Genomic DNA, 21,265 nt, shown 5'->3' on the forward strand with positions numbered 1-21,265 from the left:
AATTTGCTTTACAACAAAGTAGTATCTTCAGCATTTTTAAAACAAACCAGATGAATAAATTAAAAAGTATGGGGCAGCAATGAAGAATAACCCAAAGCAGTCACTTTTGCTGGCCTTCAGAAACCAGTAAGGCTGGCAAGCCTAGGAATAGAAACAGAACACAGCTTCTGAGGCGAGTGATAGGAATGAAAAGACACTGATTGAAAGAATGGAAGCTCAGCAGTGGTGCTCGGAAGGGGAATGAGCTACAGGTGAGGGATCCAAAGACAAACGTCCAGATATTTGCAAGCATATGGACTGCAAAGGCTCTAGAGTTGCAAAAAAAACCAAGGGAGCAAGGCCTAAGTGTTGCTTATTTTGGCTAGATCTCTTTCCTGTTCAAAAACAGTTGGCAAAATATAGGTCTGTTTGCTTCAATTATCATGCATCTTCCAAGGAAGAAATCCCAGGGGAATATTCTGGCCTCTTTGAGATTGAAAATTAAGTCTTGCTTCCAAGGGACAGTACCATTTCTACACTCAGCAGTTAATATAGTATCTGTATTCTGCCTAGCGAGAAATTAGTAGCACATAGTTCCAATTCTGTAACATAAAAGCCAGATATCTGAGAAGCATGTGAAATGTAAAGTTCAACTGCAGCCACAGGAACGGGATTATGAGAAGCAGAATGCCAGCATGACCTCAGTTCCAAAAAAGAATTGAGCACTCATGAGAATTTCTAAGTATGTCAGAAAACGCCAAGCCCTTTGACACACAGGGCTGTCACACTCCTTTAGCCTAATTCCCCTCCCCCTTTTTTTTTTTTTTTTAGACTATCTAAACAAAATTTGCAGCATGAAATTTGCTTGAGCTTAAGCTTTAATTGAGTAAGGAAACAAAAGCAATTTCCTCTCTGTTTTAATTGTAGGCATATATTGAGAACAAAGATAATTGTTGTGGAAAGATATAGCGTCTATAAAATAATTATGTCAATACACATGCATGAAAGATACTGAGGTCTGTTAACTCAAGACCAAAACAGACTAACAAAAAAATATAGCATAAACACTAACACACTGTAAATGCGAACCAGTAGCCAAAAAGAGCTGAGTAAGAATTTTACAAGATCATCAGTATACAGAGTTGTGATTGCCTCAAATTGGCCAGTTATTAAGTAAATAAAATTAATCATTTTTCAAAATCATCTAAAAATACATAGAATCACTCATTTCCAACACTCCCATGTTAAAGCATCACAAACATAAAACAATGTTCACGTATATGCATAATCACATCTTGTTCCAGTGAACTGCTGCCTCACCCAGTTACACCCTACAATACATAAGCTCCATGAACTTGTAACATTGGCCTTGACAGAATGTGCAGTGCACAGAAATTAAAATTTAAAAATCTCACAACCCCACCCTCCACCAGACCTGTCTTTCCAGAAAGTGCACTGCACGCAGCTCAGTCAGGCAACCAGCATCAACACCTGTATGCTTTTCTCCTGCCTGCCTCCAAAAGCACTGAAATGCTCATTTTCTTCTATACTACAAATACTGTCATGGCTTTGGTTACAAAATGAAAAAATTGATTGCTCAGAAATTTGCACCATGTAATAATAAACCATACACTCATACGCTTGTAGGTGTACAATGCCTTTCTCTAAGTTTCAACATGATCTTAAGCTACAGCGCTTTTTATTCATTTACAAGGATTCAGCAGCTCTGAGATTATGGTCAGGCATTCCCCAAAGATACATGCTACACAGCATTTTTCAAGTAATAGCAGGCTTGTAGTTCTAAGCATACAAGGATGTGAGTAACATATAGTGTATTTGTAAAGCTCATCTTTGCTAGCACAAGTTAGGGAAAAAGAACCAAGTTTTTAGATTCTCAAATCCTTTCCCAAGGGAGAAACAGATGCATCAACCATCAAAGCTTAAAATCACACCTACATCTACCCCAATCACACTGCAAAAACACGAGTGGGCAACGGCACTGAAGTTACTGTAGGATCATCCAAAATATGTACCTCAGCAACAGAGAGGGGTGCCTTTAACAATAAGGGCACTTCCCCAGTGAAACAGAACTCACCTTGGAGCAGGTTTCCATGCAAACATGCTGTGAGACAAGAGGAAATTCCTCCACCCTCAGTCACATGCCCGAGTTGTCTTATATTATCATGGACCTCAAATAACACGGCAAACTAGTCAATAGTGCAGTCTCTAATGGATAGCTGTAGCTTGAAAGTAATAATCACTATCATCACCTTTTCCCACTCAACTAAATTTAGCTTCACAGGCAAACACCACGTAGAACAGATCAAACTGGACCTTTCTGGAGCAGCAGCAGTAATAAACACCTTGCTAGAGCATTTCACAGCCACAGATAACAGTGCCCCAGCCTTTAAGAATCCCCAGAACACACAGCTCTTTCACATGCACTTCGATCAATGCACCGCATGCCATCACTACTAAGCAGAGAAAATTGAAGATCCGCAAAGTATCAGATTGAGCTTATTCAACTCAATTGACAGACAACACATCTACCACTGGGATTACCCTCATCTCCTAACAACCACTCAATCTCTGATCCTTGATCTCAAATCTTTACAAAGACAGGCTTATAATTTTTTTGTTTTTAATTCTCCGGAGCAACTTAAAAACCCTGCATGCAGGTTAACACAGCACGTAATATCTCTAACCTCTGCTCTCAGCAATGCCCTTAACTCAAAAGGCAGAGAATTGTTCCTGTACTTTTTCACATGTCAGCCAACAACCATCTCTCCCTCTCCCTTTGTAACACATCTCTGGGCCGCCAGAAGTATTGATGACCTTTTCCTTAAGACTGCCTAACCATCTAACACAAGCTAGGTAAATCCAGAACAATTCCATTTTAATCTTCTCAAAAAGCACCAAAGTTCTAAGAGTTGGACTCAGTGATCCTTGGGGTCCCTTAGAACACAAGATACTTTCTGGTTCTGTAGGGAATGAGAGCTCAGCCTCTTATACCACATGACAGAAAAAGCAAGGTGCATGTACTGCTACAAAAATAGAAGGCACCAAGTTCAAGAGACATTTTTTGCATGCAACAAAGTCAAGCTCTAGCACTTCCTGCCACAGAACACTGTGGATGCTAACAGCATATCTGATATATGCCATTTGTTTCAACTAGTTCATCTCCTCTAATTAAAAGAATCTGGGGTTGTTTATGTTTTTTGAAGACATTTGAAAGACCTTGGTTTGCAATGTGAAAATAGTCATGTCAATTTTTATTTAAGCTGCTCCAAGTACATTAATGACTTTTTGTTTTGTATCATCATTCAGTTACAGCTGTATCACAGATGTGAATGCCTGTTTAGCACCTGCTACAAGGCAGTTATCACACTAAGGAGCAAATTTTGGCTACTCAAATACTGAGATATAATCTAACAACAAAAAAAAAAAAAGCGTGGGAACAGTAATTTAAGGAAATACAAAGAACTCCGGCATCACTGCAGACTTGTCCTAGACAGAAAAAAAAAGATGCTATTATTAACAGAAAGCATTGAGGCCCATTTGTATGGTAAAATATTTATTTAACAGAACATATTTCCTTGTCAAGCCTCAGAAGAAAGAAGACAGGTTGGGCAGCACCACACAATTTTGTGTCCCATATAGCAATACGGTGTGGCAGGAAAGCCCCTTCTGTAGCTGTCACTACTGCCCCTGTCCCACAACACTGCTCTTCCTTCCAAAATGCTCAGCCTACATCTATTAGCAGCGTTATATGCTATTAGCAGACCTAGAAGGAAGCCAATAAAACACCACAATTGTCATTGCAACAGTTGCTAAAAAGGAGATGTATTCCTGGGACAGGAGGCAAGTTTCCTCAACTGGTCCAATCACAAGCTGTTATCAGAATTGGTTTACTACTTAGTACTGTATTAATACTAGATGTCAGTGTGTGAGGGGATTGGGAAGTAGAATTTCAGGTTACATGGGATAAAAGAACTGTAACAGAAAAAAAACCAAGTTACTTCTTCCTACAAAGCATTTATTCCAAGCAAAACACTGTTTTTAAATAATTGAGATCATTCATGTACTTTTTTTTGCTGGAACTAGGTATTACACTGTGGATCAGAAGAGAGATTCAACAGTAATCGTTATTTCTGGTTGAAGTATTATGATCACATTTGAATTCTCTCTTGAACTAGAAATCAACTTCTGTCTCAAGCCTTACGAGACTGGGAACATTGTTTATATTCAGGATGGCTGACAAACCTATTTTAACAATACTGCAATGGTTAAAATGCAACTACACATACTCATACATTTTACTTGTACAAATAGTTTCCACCTTTAGGATTGTGTGGTCTAATTTCAGTCCTCTGTAGTAAGGACCTACCTGTCACCACATGGGTTGTAGTCTCCAATGGAACAAGCAGCGTGGCTTTTTGCACTGCTGAACCTTAGTTCACTTCCTAAAGCCCAGGCAGTTGGAAATACATGCAAAAGCAGCTCATCTCCATATACAATAAGGGCTAGTACTAGGTTCAGTGAGTTTTATCGCAGTTGACCAAAGGTGGGGCAAATCCCATATGTAAACAGGGACTACAATCAATTGTAACAATTGTTGTGAGCAAAATACCTCTGAAAAGAGAAATTCTGTATCAAAACCAGAAATGTAATGTCTGACAAAAGATAGGACTGCAGACTAACACACAGCTGCGCAATCTGCACAGCACGCATCAAATACAGTAAGATAGAAGAAGCTATCAAAATGACAGGCCCCACTGAGAATATTTCTCCCCTGTGATACAGTCAGTATGCAACTGTAACATGCTTTTAAAGAATACTTGATCAATCATTTAGTTTAACATTCAACCTGAAAAGACCAGATGCTACTTTAAGTAACCAATTACCCACACTGAAATGATCTGCAGACAACAAAGAAGTAAAATAAAATAAAGTAAGGAAGCAGTACTTGAAAATAAATTTAAAAAATAAAAAAATAACAACCTCTTCCTTCTTGTGCACATTAGAGAAAGAGGCCATGGAAACCAGCACAATATAACTGCAAACCAAACTCTCCCACTCAAATTCCAGAGGTGAAGAAAAATGTAGATACTGACCTGAGTCCAACCAGAAACCTACACAAATCTTTAGGGAAATAAATCAAAGTTCATGTATCAGCTCCAGCACAAGTTTCTTTCAGGAAGCTCCCGAGCACTACTTCTTCTGAGATGAATGTTTACAAGGAGCTAAGTCTCCCGCTTCAGCCCTGAGATGTATCCCATAGACTTCCCTTCGCAGTTCCTCCTCCTTTTAGAAGAATTACTGTTTGAGACTAATACAAATAATTTTAGAAAGAATTCTCTTCCAGTCCCTTTGCCCATCAATCAGATGAATATCATATGCTATTTGTCATCACAATGTCTTTGGAACAAAAAAATAATAATAAAGGAGCATTAAAACCACGCCTGATTAATTTGGCCCATCACAGATTACTTATAAACAGTGAATTCCAGTTTATCCCACAGCTTTCATCCACTCCAGAGCTTGTTTGTTTTCTGCAGGTTTAAAAGACAAAACCATCTGGATATTTCAAAGAGAGTTATTGCTGGTGTATAGGGAATAAAATATTTAAGTGAAATAGTGTCAAAACGATCTTTCAAAGTAAAGAACCATCACTGAATAACAATGTACAATTGTGCGCTTCCAGAAACCACTTTTCTAAAACTGATGTCTACCATGCTTGTTCACACTCTGGGCAATCATCCTAATTCATAAGGAGTGCAACCTTGTGTCTGGATGGTTCTTGGTACCTTCTAATGCAATCTCCTTAAGTAGGTAATGAGACAGCAAAGCTTGCTTGTGTATACAGGACTCCCAAAGGAGCACTGAAATTCTTTCAGTAAGAAAGAGTGAATCGTTTTCTTTCTTCAACAGCCACCTAATTCTCAGCATTATTTTCCATTATGAAGTAGCATCAGCACTGGAGAGTAGCCCAGACAACAGAAGGGATTGTTCAGGGCATCAAAGTCCTTCAAAATTCCCTTCACTGAAACAAAGAACAGAATGTATTTTATTAAAACAAATCGCTCTTCTCTGTTTAGGAGTAACGAGTCTGGACCTCTGGCCAGGATGCTCCACTCACAGTAACTCTTCACTGCTATCTGTGAGATTAATTGCCAAAAATCCCCAACGTAACAGCGAAAAAATAGTGACTTTAAAACAAACATCTGTGGCCATAGGTTCTAGACACCCACAGGATCATTAATTGCTAACAACTTAGTTGAACCCATCTGCCATTAATTACTCTACCTATGATTTTTTATTTCTCACTCAGAGGTAAATAAAAACTGAGGAAGGAAAATTAACACTGCAAAGAGCAAACTAAACATAATGATTTACTGAGGAAAGGAAGCTATCAAAGAAATGCACTGCACAAAACTGCTCCAGCTTATTTGTCTCCGGGGAGGCACATCTCTGACACACACAACATGTGCTGCTCAGCAGAAAAAAAAGCATGATAAACAAAAGATAGATATATAAGCAGATTCCAGACTCAAGTTACACAAGTTGAAAACCACATTTAACCAGTTTGATTACACCATGCTCCAAGTGACTTAACACAAAATTCAGGACTCAAAAGGGAAAAAACAACTGAATCACATGATCCTACTTTTCATATGCCAACAAACAAAAGTCACGATATCAAGCCCCTGCTTCCAGCTCTGCCTTTGACATATTGTGCAACTGTCAAGAAATCACTCTGCCTCCCTCTGCTGAATCCACTTCATCTGTAAAATTGAGAAGCAGCTCTTTTTCTCCTTGGAGATCAGCCTTCTGCTCCAACTAACCATATGAGCACTGATAACTGCCCAAAGTTGGAAACAAGACCGACTTTTAAAGCAGCACAGGCTTAGCTCGGCTCAAGGCAATTGTGAAACTGCACCCTCAGGGTTTGGAAAGGAGATGAGATTTCTGCAGAAGTACTTATTACATCTATCTCTGACTTATTGGGAGTGTACGCAAGTAGGAACTTCCTTCTCTCCACACCCTAGAAATAGTTTAGACTAAACAGTCAACTGCTACATTTTAGCCTTAAAAAATTGAAAAGCTACCTATACATAGTAGAATGCAACATTAAAACAAGAGTCAACTCTAATGTTTGCTCGTTCTTCTAAACACAACTCTGTACCGTACTGAAGGCTTTCACCCTCACTTTGTCACACACACATGACACATCCTTCCCTTCCCTTCCCTTTCGGATGGATTGTCAGCAAGGTTTGAAGTCTCCAACTCCATATCTGCCTTGCAACCTCTAACACTCTTATACTTTAGACAAGAGTCTAAACTATTCCCCTAGCTTAATAGCTGCACTGTGTAATGCAATCATTGCCAGGGGATTATACAAGCGGTACTTTTTAGATATCAGGACACTTATGGGAATAAGTCCAGATATTAAGTTGCCCAACATTTGAATTAAAGAACCTGATTTAGACTGGTTCATTTGATACTGACTCCCACAGAATTATCATTTCAAAACCCAGTTAATATGCATGAGACAAGCAGGCTGTAAGTGGAGTGAAAAATCAGCTGGACCACCAGGCCCAAATTCGCTCCTAGAAGGTTTTCAGGACTTGGCTAGAAAGACATCACTAGATCTACACTTAGCATCTTCCCACTATGAGCAAGAGCGGAACTATGTGACCTCCAGAAGTCCCTTCCAACTGACATCTCCACAATTCCTTGATTTTTAAGCACAGAAGCAGCAGTAGCAACAGAAGTCTCTGTACAATACCCCTTTAACTAAGACACAACAAAAACCAGGAGCGTTACCTAAGCTGAGAGTATATTCCAATACAGTAGCTTGAAATTAAATTTACCTAAAATAAGCAAAATCTGTTCAATCACCTACAAAATTAGTAATGAAATTATTCCTAATGACAAAGCAATTCATTAAACACAGATGTTTAATTTCTCAAAGGCTTCAAACTAGAAACCCAAGATTTGTAGAGTACAAGAAAAGACTCTCACATCCCTCTTCAGATAAGCAAAACTTGAATTATTAAATGACTGACTGCAGATTGTTGGAATGGTTTGATTACAACATATGCAACCAGAGGGTTTTTGGTTTTCTCAAAACCTCTAAGGCTTATCAGTTTGTATAAATATATCCATCTCAGTGGACACTGAATAGAATTTGACTACATTGTGTGGTCTTAAGACTCAACTCACACTCTGTTAAAGGCATGAGATCCTAATTAAAAGGTGTCTTTCAGGTGAGACTTCACAGATGATCTGGGAAAACACATTCTTAAATATTACAAGAGTGCTGAGACTGTATCTTATTAAGCACAATTTCCTAAGATCAACATTACCTAGCAGAGGTAAAGAAGAGAAATGCAGAGAAGCTTTCACTAATGGAATTCTACACAAAAACCTAAAAGCGAAGTAAGATATAAAATACCATGCATAAAAACGACAGCTTGGTTTACCAGAAGCTCACCAAAAGAAATTGTAGCCCCTTTGATCAGCTACTTCAAGTAGCGCTCCTTTATAAAGGAACAAAAGTTGATTGTATTGTTGGCTTGATATACTTAAGATGGGGAGAGAGGGGGAAGATCAAATTTATTCAACCAAATGAAGGGATTCAGCAGTAAAAGAACTTAAGTGAACTACAAACAATCAGCAGGTACATCACATGCCAATAAAACCTACAATCTTTTTTAGGAAAAAACAAACAATTTTGTACAATCATAGAACCCTTAGAATTAGCAGGGACCTCTGAAGGTCATCTCATCCAACTCCCCTGCAATGCACAGGGACACCACACCTAAATCAGGTTGCCCAGAGCCTGATCCAGCCTGGCATTGAAAGTCTCCATGAATGGGGCATCCACTACATTCCTAGGTAACCTGTTCCAGTGCCTCACTACCCCCACTGTAAAAGATATTTTTCCTTATATCTAACCTAAATCAACCCTATTTGAGCTCGAAACTATTTCCTCTTGTTCCATCACCACAGACCCTTCTCTAGAGTCCATACCATTCTTTCCCATTTTGATGGCAAATTTTCACAGTAGACTCCTAGCTTTAAAAAGAAAAAAAAAATAATCTAAATCTCTTCACTATGAGTGATGGATACACTAGTAGATCTGCCAACAAACTGCTGCATTCTTCTGTTCACTTCATCCTCTCATCTCCAAGCTGAAGGCAACTACCATGAGTTATATCACAAGACCATTTCAGGATTTTGTGATCTGTAGTCCTTATTCCAACAGAAAAAAAACAGTACAGTGTTGTTAATCCAGTTCCTTCTGAGATTTATTCACGTTCAAGAATTAACTAGAAACACACGGATGCCTGAAATCTTCTATTCTATTATTACTATGTAGTTTGCAGCGTGAAAACATTCAGAGACTTAAGACTATAGAGCTTACTACTTTTGACTTAATTGACCTGTGCTACAACAGTGCATGACCTGACTGTAAAATCAAGAAATAATAATTACAGACTGTTATTTCAGAATAGTCACATTTTTAATACTGACAGAAGTTTAATAATTGAAGGATGGTTAATATTAGGCCACAAAATTAAATGTCTCCAGATAAGATTTAACATAGCAATAGGTATTATCTGGATTAATGGAACATTCATTTTGGTCTTATTAATGTGCCAATATGTAAGAAAAATAAGTAAAAATCAATGTAGAGTGGAACACGAGGCCATTTTCTGACAACAGATCCTTCACACATGGCCCAGTCTCTCCTATACAGCATGACTGCTGCTAATCACCAAAAAATGTAAAAGAGTATCATGAAGACATCTTTTCTAAGCAATATCTAAGGCATGTTTCCCTTCTTTTAAACACCAACTATGATCTTTGTTTATCCAAACCCCAAATTTACCAGCCTCATGCCAGATCCCACTTTAGCTCCTCACAACCACAAGAAATACTCTCATATGATCTTTTTACAAAGATGATCATTTTGTGGATTAAAACGACCTTTCAGGGCTGAAGAAAGAATTATGATACAGTGATGTTAGTGCTTTTTATTTTGTTGTTGTTTCTTTTTGTCCCAGTGTTCCACATTGATGATGCAAGATCTCACCAGGGCTTTGTATGAAATAAATTACTACTTCTCTGTCTCTCTCAGTAAGATTTACACCATCTATTGCATCTTAAAATATCTGCCTTTCTTAAGGTTCACTGCATATATCTTCATACAGTCGACTAGTATCACTAAGTCCACCTCAAATTTTTTTTTTTTAAACACTAATTTTACACTAATTCTAGTTCAGAAATTCTTATTAGACTTTGTATCCCAAGTAAATGACCTACAAGATAATTTTGCTCAGCTTTAAATCATGAGAGGGACGTTACATTGCACTTTGAAGACGCATCCTGCAACACGTAGCTTGACACATACACACACACACACACACACACACACAAAAAGCGAAGCAAAGCAGTCTTTGAGCCATTTTATTTCACCTTTCCTTTGTCACGAACTGCCTCCAGAGAATAAAAGGTCATGGCTACAGACACTCATCATAAAATGGCATAAGTAGTCCCCAGTGTAACTCAGGCAGTTCTGAAATGCAGCCTCTGTTACATGAGAAGTGATGCACTGTAGTGTAATTAAAGTTTCAGATGCTTCAGTATTTAGTTTTCCCTCAGTTTTTACAGCCAGAGATGCTGGTCACCTTGTGTCTGCAGCTCTCTTCTCAGAGATGATATGGTCAGACAGGGCTAAGAATCTCATCCAGCAATCCATCACACAAGATGAGAACACTGCCACTGTAGTACAAGATGAACCACAGAGCGCAGCAATATCAATTAGAAGGTTAGATCATTTAAGTGAGGCAGGCCACTTCTGCTCTGGCCTAAGAGCAGCCAGCAGACATGCACCAAACCACACTTTCCTTTGAACAATGATTTGTCTTTCTCACAGCTCACCCTCAAAAGCAGAACTAACACAACACGATGGCCAGTGAGACTGAGAAGGTGACAAAAGATACATAGAAATAATTACAAGCCAAGTGCTCTAATGACAAATCTAAGACTATGAAAACCTCAATTTTCTCAACGCTATGAGCAACTTACACTATACTCTTAATTTCATTAGTTTTCCATGGGAGAATTTGGAATCCGTAACAAAGAAACTTAGGGAAGAATTTCCATGTCAAGGTGGTTCACATCTATAATTCTAATTCCACGGGGAAAAAAAAAAAAAAAGGAATAAAAAAATTAGAACTTCTAAAATACACTGCAAGGAAAAAAAAAGATACTGGAGGTAAGGACCAGTCAGATGAGGGGGAAACAGTGTTTCAACCTTAAATTAAACATCTGATTATTGATTTTCTTTTTAATAATAATTTGGGTTCAATTTATGGTTATATTACATAATCTAAAAAAGGTTCGAACATACAGAATACAATGCATCATTGTAAGGAAAAAACTAAGCTTTTTCAATTGTAAAAGGAAACAGTGACTTGTGTTTCAAGTAATCTTCCCATTGCAAATTCAACAACACACAGCTGGGAATAGCAACAGTACTGCTGGGAGGGAAGGGGCAAACATCCTCCCTCCCATCACATCATACAGTAGATATCAGCTGTGCTATAAGAGGTTACAATTTCCTCCGTTCTTCTAGCTATAAAAGCTATCCCAGTGTACTGTCAAAAACATAAAAATAATTAGACTAAAATAAAAGGTTACGTCATGTCTGAAAGCTGGGCACCAGAGGTGTCCTAAGGAAAGGTATGTCATGAAGGAGCGCAGGAACCACTGCTAGTTAGTCTGTTCCATCACTTTACTTCATCCCACTATCCACAACAGGATATGAAGGAGATCTTAATCCTTAGTGGAGTGAATTGATGAACAAGTTTGGAAATAAGGCAAAAGGAAAAGGGACTTTTTTTTTTTCTTTTTTTTTTTTTTTTTAATGAGAGGAAAATAAAGAAAAATTTTTGAGAATATTCAGAAAAATTAAGGGAAAGTGTGGCCTTGCAAATCAAAAGCTTTGCAAGTTTGGCAATTTCTAATGGAAATTCAGATAAAAATGAAATGTTTGCTTGTGTTTGTTTCAACTTTTTTTTTTTTTTTTTGCTTTTCCCAATTTTGAACACTTAGAGATGATCAGATATCAGAGTTAACAGAATAAAGCATAGCCATCCTTGACTGAACCAAGAATTAGTCTCCCTGCTACAAAAGCCAATACTTCAAAGAATACAGAAGCAAAATTGATGAGTGCTTCTTGTCATAAATAACAATAAACAAGTATTTTGAACTTCAAGCACATGCAATCACAGCATAGGGAACCCTGATCATTCCTTCAAAAATCTTGTCCATAAGGAAAAATAGATAATTACCCTTAACACAAAGTTATGTAGAGTTTTTTTGTTTGTTTTTTTACTCTTCCCAAAACGGAGAAGAAAGCCTTTCTTATTATTCTGGCTAATTTCCTAATTCATCCCATAAAAGGAAGAAAAAAAAAACACAGTAAAGAAAAGAAGTAAAAGAAGCAAAGAGTAAACACAGGAATATGGTTCTTACCCTGAAGAGCGGCAGTCTGGTTTATTTCTTTCAGAACGATCTGTGAGAAAGGAGGCATAGTATCAGCACAAAACATGGATGTTCTTTAGCAGTACAAGCACAAAAGTCTTACAAGATCTGTCACACCATATGAGTAGCAAAAAACAAAAGCTGTTTCTGTCATAAAACTTTTTCTACACTGGACCATTCAGTTGGAAGGAAAGTAAAATCACTGCAAATTTAACGTTTGTTAAAATTCCTCTATCCAAAACAGAGCGTACTTAATGTTTTACATTAGTGCTTTAGATGCCTTCCCTCCCTTTAGCTAAAATGAATAGGATTTTAGTTCAGTAAAAGTAAGGGAGAGGGAAAAGGAAAAAGAAAAACCACAGATTACTCAGCGCAAAAAAATCATTCCATGAATCACAGCTGGCAGAATTCCCTAACAGGATGGGAGAAAAATCAGCAGCTGGTTGCAGCAACATCTGCAAATACACTGAATGCAGTGCAGCTCGTCATTAACTCTTTAACTTCTGGAAGTTCTACATACTGAATATTTCTGAGCTTTCATAAAGGGTTTTGCTTATTCAGTGAGTATGTTGAGTAGCTTGTTTACATTAATGAGATGGACTAGCAATAAAAATCTACACATTACAATCATGCAAACTCACATAAACATCTTCTGCCAAAGAACTTATCAGTCCTGGATACCTTTCTTTGTTTTGCTTGATTTCTGAAAGTTCTAATACACCAAGAAAATATAAAATACTTCCAAGGGTAAGATAACAAGCATTACAAATACCTACCATTCGTGCACTATCAGATATATGCTTAGAAAGTCCAAAATAACTTTTACCACAAAATTTTGGCGTCCTCAAAAAAGAAAATGAGATTTGTGTCCTGCTATAACACAATCTCAAATTAGAGAAATGTTTGTTTAATCATTTGTAAAAAAAAAAAAAAAAAAAAAAAAAGATATCTACTGTGCAATTGGAAAGATATTCTAACACCTATATGTATCTATTCTGACCATGTTGACTTTGCTTCTGATTTTATGGCTACTCAAAAGCAAGCTACTTTCTCCATTAGTAAACAGTTTATTGAAATGCTTTTTTATACCTAAGAGCCTTCCTAGAAAAAAAAAAAAAACATCATACAGGCTACATTTTGATCCACAAAGCTCTGCATTGAACTATTTTTTTCTTTTATTAGCATACTTGTTTGTATAGCTTTACATCACATACAGAAAGAATGTTTTCTTCCCCAAAGTTTTATGTGCCCATGTCATTAAGTTTTGATTAAAAAGGAAAAAAAAAAAAAACATGTCAGTACTGCTCTGAGAAATATCTAATGCTTTTTCCACCCACAAGTGCTCCTATTGAGCTGTCATAGCCATACAGTACATAATTTATTGTGTTTCTGACTCACAGCGCTCTCCATTTCATCACACCACATGCTACTCTCTTAGCTAGAAACAGCATGCAATAGCTCAAACCAGAATTACAGCAGCAGTTCAAAGACATACAGAAAAGCTCCTTCCATCTTTGTCATTTGTTCATGTAACTTCCTTATCTGTGAGTATGCAAAAAAATAATAATAAAAAAAAACAACAAGCAGTCAGCACTTCCCACTGAAATGTGCTTGCCATCTGGTGTTGGTTAGGAGTGTTCCCTGCTATTTACACAGCCACAATGCAAAACAATTTAATGAAAACCTTCCTGTTTCTAATGAGATAGGATAGGTATACCAGTGAGAAGGAAACAAGGGAGTCACAGGAGATGTAAACACACAGCGTCTGCAGGCTCTCCCCCTCAGCCCACATCCCAGCAGCAGATCCACCACAGCCCAGCACACTACTGAAGCCTGCTTGCTCAGGAAATCACTGCAGTTCTCTCTCCGTCCTTTCCACATTGAAACATGAAGCATTGTTGTTGCTTTTACACATTTTACTTATGGTTGAATTTAGAGAAAGAACATCATTCACATGTACAACTAGCCTTATCAATAAGAATACATATAAACAATCTAGCAAGCATTCAGCTAGTTCTTCAAAGAAGAAAGAAGATCTGTACACACTTAAAGTTACTTTGCATTTAATATTTTATTTCTTCTTTTTAAATATTACGTGTAATAGGAGACTCAAAGAGTTGACTTTCTATTCAGCACTTAAATTTCACCACTAAGTGCCATATAGGTATTACGTACAAGCACCAAATCAAATAACATCATACACCTTTAGGACATGCATACACAGAATGAACATGCAAATCTTCATGTATATTATGTGTTAGATACACATACATACTCACAGGCCAATACTACATATAAACACATGCACAGAACCCAAGCTGCATGCCCACAGTTGGCTCCCTATTAACTCTGCATGTTACTTTAACAACTAAAACCCCTTTAATTTTCTCCAACAGAAATAAGCAATTAGTGACAAAGATCCAAAAATCAAATCTTGCACAGTGGATTTTCCTCTATGTCAAAGAAATAAATTCCTTTAAAACATTACAGGACACGATGCCTTTCTAGCATGACAGAGTATGCCCTTCAATCCTAAACACAAAGTCAAAGCAGCATGTCAGATTAGAGCAAACACTGAATGTGCACTGGGCTAGCTTGCAGTTAGTAGGGTAGTCCACACCAAGATGCAGGAAATTTACTTTCAAAAAAAAAAAAAAAAAAAAAAGCCACTTCCAGTGACAGGCACCTCCTTTCAAACACAAGCTTCCACAGATGAGAAGCTTGTATAATTTTCTACTATCCTTATGCTGTTTAAATCGTACAATTCCTTACTGTGTGTGAGGTTACAGTCCAATGTGCCAGGAATTCCTAAACCTTTGCTGCCCTTAAACAAATGCAGTCTGCATGGGAGAAGTGCATTATCCTTGTTCAGCAGTAGGATGCAGCACAAAAAGTCAAGGAGCTGGCAGGTGGAACAGATGAGGCAGAAAGAAGTCAGAGATTCCTGGCTGAGGTTGGGAAGACCACTGCCAAATTTTAAACAGAGAAGGATCAAGGAAAACATTGGGACATGAAGATGTGCTGTTTGTACCACAGCTGCTCAGCAAAATCTAGTGTTTATATGCAAAATTATGCTGCATATATTCCACTGACATATGACTTTGCAGTAGTCAAAATTGAGCAGCAGACGAATGTCACAGTCCAGCTGCTTTTAGAAAGGTGTAGGTTTCTTTAACTGGCAGCTTCTTTAGCTTTCAAAAATGGGAAATTTATCTTCTTGGGTTTTGTTACCAAAGAAAATATAAACATAACAATCAGGATAAAAATAAGTGACAGCACTTTATTTCAGTTCTTCTGCAAACCCAGAATAGCTAAAGATCTTGCCAGAAAGACCACAAAAGTCAGACAAACATGGCTTTTAAGTCATATTCTCTTGCTTTTAGAAGACGAGCAAAGAAAAAAGGTAATCCTCACCAAAGAGAGACACTGTTTTTCTCTGTTTAATTTGCAAGATTCTCCAAACCATCTTGTTACTAAGAGTAGCTTCAAGTGTAAAGTGTGCTCTCATTAGAAAAAAATGTAACTATAAACATGAAACGCTGTTCAAAAAGGAGTGGAAAATTAACAGCCATTCTGCTGCTTCAAACCTGTAGAGCAAGAGGAGAACATCTACTGTAGTTACCACTTGAGATACAGTTTCCTACTCTTAATCCCCCCAGTGCAATTTTTTATTTTTTTATTTTTTATTTTTTTTTAAACAAAGCTGAATTAGCTGAAGGACAGAGAGTGGGACAAACTACTTCCACTCTGAGAAAATACTAACCATGGCTTAAATAGAGCAGCTGCCATAGTGGCTAGGACATGGAAGCCTCTTCCTGGAGATGGCTACCATTACAGCAAGCCCATCTGTGTTGCTCTGTTTTGGCCCATGACAGCATTGCAGTAGTTTCATAAAGGACAGTAGCAGGAGATGCTTTTAACAATTCTTCTGTAGCAATGGCTAGCCTCTGTATGAGCTAAGCAAGAGAAGCAGCCGGCTCTTAAGCAACACTGTTGCCAGTGAAGAATTTTTATAGATACTACCTTTACATTAGCAACATATAGTTTTCCTAGTCTTGACTATTACACAGCTGGTCATAGATAAATATTGGAACAGTTGCCCCTTAGGCAACCACATTAGAGCAAAAGAGCCCCAAATCTCCATTTCAAATTGCTCATATACATAGGGCCCCGTCAAACAAAACTCAACATTTTCCGGGGAAAAAGATGCGCATTTGTGCAGGATCTTCAACGCTAGTTTTATTTACATTGACCTAAGCTTTAGCAGCCACTAGCACTGCCGCGTTTCTGTCTTCCATTTTGTTAAGGCAGAATGTGTTTCATGGCAGCTCCTGCTCCTTTTAGCACTTCGCTCAGATAAGAAGTCATAACAATGCAAATTAAGTCCACTCTATAGAATCTACTATGAATTTTATTCAATTGATTAGAAGCTGCTATACAATAAAAACTACAAGACCAAGTATTTATCTATTTACTTTAGCGCTGTAACAGCAGAGTCCCTTATCAGTTGTTTAAAAGGCAGAAAGCTTGAGGAGGAATTAATGAGAAACTTAGAAGAAACTTTTCTCATTAAGTTTGATACATAGCTTTCCACTTTCCCCAGAAGGCCACAAAAGCAGGACACAAAGTTTACAGTGGTAAGGGCAGACAGTTTTTATACCTGCTTTAAATTCTACAGTACACTACTAAATTCCAGAGCAGTAAACTGGGAAAAAGAATGAATTACATACCCCACTGCTCCCTGCAATGAAATGGCACTGGCACTATAACACCAAACTGAGCCTTGTAAGCACGGTTTATTCTTGGAAATAATGCTAGACTGATATATGGCTGAGGGGAAACAAACAAACAAACACAGCCATAAGAATACACTGAACCTCTCTGGGTAAATCTTGAACCTTGAGACCTATTGACCACAATAAAGCTTCGAATTATATAAAGACCATATTTTTAACTTGCTAAAGAGATTAACAATAAGCTACAGTCACCTTTAAAGCTTCTTGTGCACTCGTGCAATATATAAACGTAAATTATTTTTCATTTCTGCTAGTGCTACATTTGCTTCTGATTTATTATTGTGGGAGGTGACGCCTGCATTGCAACAGCGAAATTGTGTGCACTGGTGTAAACATGCAGGCCAGCCAGAAAAGTGGGGCTGATGCAGAAACAGACCAAGAAAGGAGAAACTGTGTAAAATCTCAATGCTCCTCAAAGCTGCCTATGTTGTAAGAAATTTGAGCGTGCTTAGCACTGGTTACTTGGGCTGAGGACATGAACAGTAAAACTACATGAGCAATCAAGTATATGCAGCAGATGTTTATGTTAAACACTTGTACCTTCTAAGCTTTAAACAGGAAATTTGCAATACATTTATTTTTAACTGTTTTCATAGAGGAAAGTAGAAATTGATTCACCTTTTTGATGAAGATTCGTAACCACAAAATACCTTCCTGTTTAAGTATTGAAAAATGTTAGGTTTACATTTCTGAAAAACATCTTGCTGATGTTGCTACCATAAGCAATAAAAGGAAATAATCTTTCAAGAGGATGGTACTACCATTTTCTTCCCAGAGATGTATGATGCCTGCATAGGTTCTGTTTAGTCCTCAAGAAGACAACAGAGCACAGTCTTACACTAGGTCTGCCTGTCACAAGGTGTTGATACACAACATGCAGTAAGTGCAACACAAACAGACAGTGTGAATAAATTCCTGGTTCCTACACCCTATAAACAGAGCATTTTATAAGCATCTGTGTACTGCATTCATGATCTAAAGGTATTGAAGGTTTTTTCTTCTCAGGGGTTTGTGGACCAGCACATCCAGCATCAGGAGCCACAAGCTTTGAATACATGTGCATAGGCATAATCTCCTATCAAAACATAACCCTTTGTGTTGTAGTAGCAGTCTTCGTATCTATATTTCAGCTAACTGCTCATAACTGTTGTGAAGTCATATGCTATTTTACAACTTGAACAAGACAAACTTTATTTGTGAAGGACTGATACCACATAATAAAGTTATCTATTTTAGGATGCAAAACACTTAGCAAATTGCACTTTGCTCCAAAACCCAACAAACCTCTCCTAATCCCACCCTCATTTAAGGGTAATTAAAAGTTTCCTGAATTTGCTTACTGAAAACATGTTCCTATTTTTGAGGCAAACCTCAACAACCCATTTCTCCAGGGTAATCTTATGCATTATGCACTTGCAAGTTAACACTCATTAAATGTGAGTGAGACATGAATTCACAATAAAGTGCTGTTGAACAGTATCAGCTAAAGATATTCCCACTTCTGTAGTAGCAGCAACTAATTCAGCTCTAAAATAAACTAAAAAGACTAAAAATTTTTTCCTGATTACATGAACTCCCTGATAGCAATGCTGACAGCACAGCTTCCAAAACCTTGATATATTCATCTGGAATTTAGGCATTATTGTTAGTGGAAAAAAATGCACAGATCTGTATTTGAAGAGGAATTTGGAGAACAGTGGGGTGAAAAGACATAGAAAGAAAAACAATAAAATGAGATATTGTAATGCACTAAAACATAAAAGAACAAATCTGTAAAAAGACAGCTATACAAGGCAAGTAACAACACTCACTTCTCTTAAGATACTATTGGAATACTCAGGTGTTAATGAAATACCTTTTAGTCCCTTGTTGAAATTGTTTACCCACTCCAAATAAAGACACCTAAAGAGAAAAAAAAAAATCTTGAACCCATTATTTTGTGGCAAGCATTTTCTACAGAAGTAGATTTGAAAGTAGTTCAGAAATTTTACTAGGTAACAGGAAGAAATTCTTCACTGTGAGGGTGGTGAGACACTGGCACCAGCTGCACAGTGAGGCTGTGGATGCGCCCTGCCAAGAAGCATTCAAGGCCAGGCTGGATGGGGCTGTGAGCAACCTGGTCTGTGGGAGGTGTCCCTGCCTATAGCTGGGGGTTGGAACTAGATGGTTTTAGGTCCCTTCCAGCCCAAACCATTCTACAATATTATTATTAAAATATTTTCCTTCACTGACATTGGTGCCTCTTCAAATATATATCTGTGCAAACAGTGAAATGGAAACTAAAGATTATCTAAAAGTAAATACAACAATTGCTTCTCACATAGATGGCTTTAGTTTTGAAAATACCACAGAACAGATTACTTCCAAAAAGGCCTCTTGCATTTCATTATAAAGATTTAAGGATCGGTAAATACCATTTGGTCCTCAAGGACCATCTTGCCAAGGAGTCACTGTGCTCTCAGTTAGTGTGCAGCTGGATTCCACATACTGTGATTTCACAACCTGCAGAAGGTGCATCTGTGCAAGACTTGTGTATCAGGCATGGCCCACGGGAAAATGAGTATGTGCAGACCAATTTGACCAATTCTAACTTAGAGTCTGATAACTATTTGAGATAGGAAGTTGAAATGGAAGCCCACTTCAAATAGCACATCAGAAATTCTGTCCCTGGAGAACAGGATTGGTTAGTTAGGAATCCCAAGGTCATCAGTAACTATGACAAGAACAGGAATACCTGAAAAGCATAGAATGGTTTGGGTTGGAAGGGACCTTTAAGATCACATTGTTCCAACCCCTCTGCTGTAGGCAGGGACAGCTCACATAAACCAGGTTGCTCACAGCCCCATCCAGCCTGGCTTTGAATTCTTCCAGGGAGGAAGCATCCACAACCTCACTGGGCAATCTGTTCCAGTGTCTCACCACCCTCACAGTAGAGAATTTCTTCCTGATACCTAGTCTAAATCTACCCTCTTCCAGTGTAATGCCATTTCAGCTTGTCTTGTCCCCATGTGCCCTTGTAAAACATCCTTCTGCAGCTTTACTGTAGGCCCCCTTCAGGTACTGGAAGACCACAAAAAGACCTCCCTGGAGTTTTCTCAAGACTGAAGACCTCCAACTATGACCCTCTTATCATGGGCCAACTTGCCTAACCATTTAAATATATTTCCAGGGCCCAAAACATAAAAAAAAAAAGCTATTTGTAAAGAAGGAATATAGAAAATGAATTAGGGGGATAAGAAGGAAACAGCATGTCAGAAAAGAACACCATCCACCGAGATAGGAAATGCAGGCAACCCTTTTAGAGCACAGGGCTTTTACACCACTTTGTAAGAAACGCACATGCTCAGAAAAAGTAACCATGGTTCACAACCCAGGTTGGTGTGTTGCTTATTTAAAAATTGAAAAACATGGATAAATAGGACACAGTTTGCAAGATGTAAACATACACAAATTGTAACAAAAACACTGTGTCTCTTTGTGAACAAAATGAAAGCTCTAAGTCACAATTTAATCAATAACTTAAAAATAACCATTCATATTACAGGCATACCCCTTTCATTCTTCACTAGTGGCCCCTGTACTTCAGGTAAGAGCTGACTGCACCTGTCTCTGGGCTTCTGAGAAATCACAGTACTACACAAAGCCCTCTCATCTGTTTTTCAGAATGTTTAGCAATTGTACTTCCTCCTCCTTGTGTCTTTCAGAAAAAACACAATAGGAGAAAAGCTACTATAATAAGTCCTTTTAAGCAGCTTCTAGCCTTGACATCAGGTTAGTGAATCTACTCTTCAGTCTTCTAAATATTCTACTCTCATTCTATTGCTGCTCCAGGTAACATGTAGCAGTTTCTGCCTACTGTCCAATGAAAGGCTTCAAAAGCCATAAAGCATCTTTAAACAACGGATAAGAAGGCAAAGACATCAGCAACCGAG

At 37.9% G+C, this 21,265-nt stretch overlaps 1 protein-coding gene across 7 annotated transcripts in view; it reads right to left on the minus strand.

The window, feature by feature from the left end:
• The window catches only part of SH3D19 (SH3 domain containing 19), a 75,814-nt gene that overhangs the window by 45,103 nt on the left and 9,446 nt on the right, over positions 1-21,265 (minus strand). For 4 of the 7 annotated variants that reach the window (XM_085222199.1, XM_085222198.1, XM_085222204.1 and 1 more), the window contains exon 2: positions 12,529-12,568. The exons of 2 other annotated variants lie outside the window; for them this stretch is intronic. In XM_085222199.1, coding sequence (XP_085078325.1) covers positions 12,529-12,568 — 40 coding nt within the window. Of the gene's footprint in view, positions 1-12,528; positions 12,569-12,904; positions 13,008-21,265 lie in introns of those variants that run through there. One more of the 7 variants, XM_085222201.1, reaches the window with a different exon arrangement.

The sequence above is a fragment of the Meleagris gallopavo genome, chromosome 4 (genome assembly GCF_905368555.1).
Source record: "Meleagris gallopavo chromosome 4, MGAL_WU_HG_1.1, whole genome shotgun sequence".
Taxonomy (NCBI): Eukaryota; Metazoa; Chordata; class Aves; order Galliformes; family Phasianidae; genus Meleagris; species Meleagris gallopavo.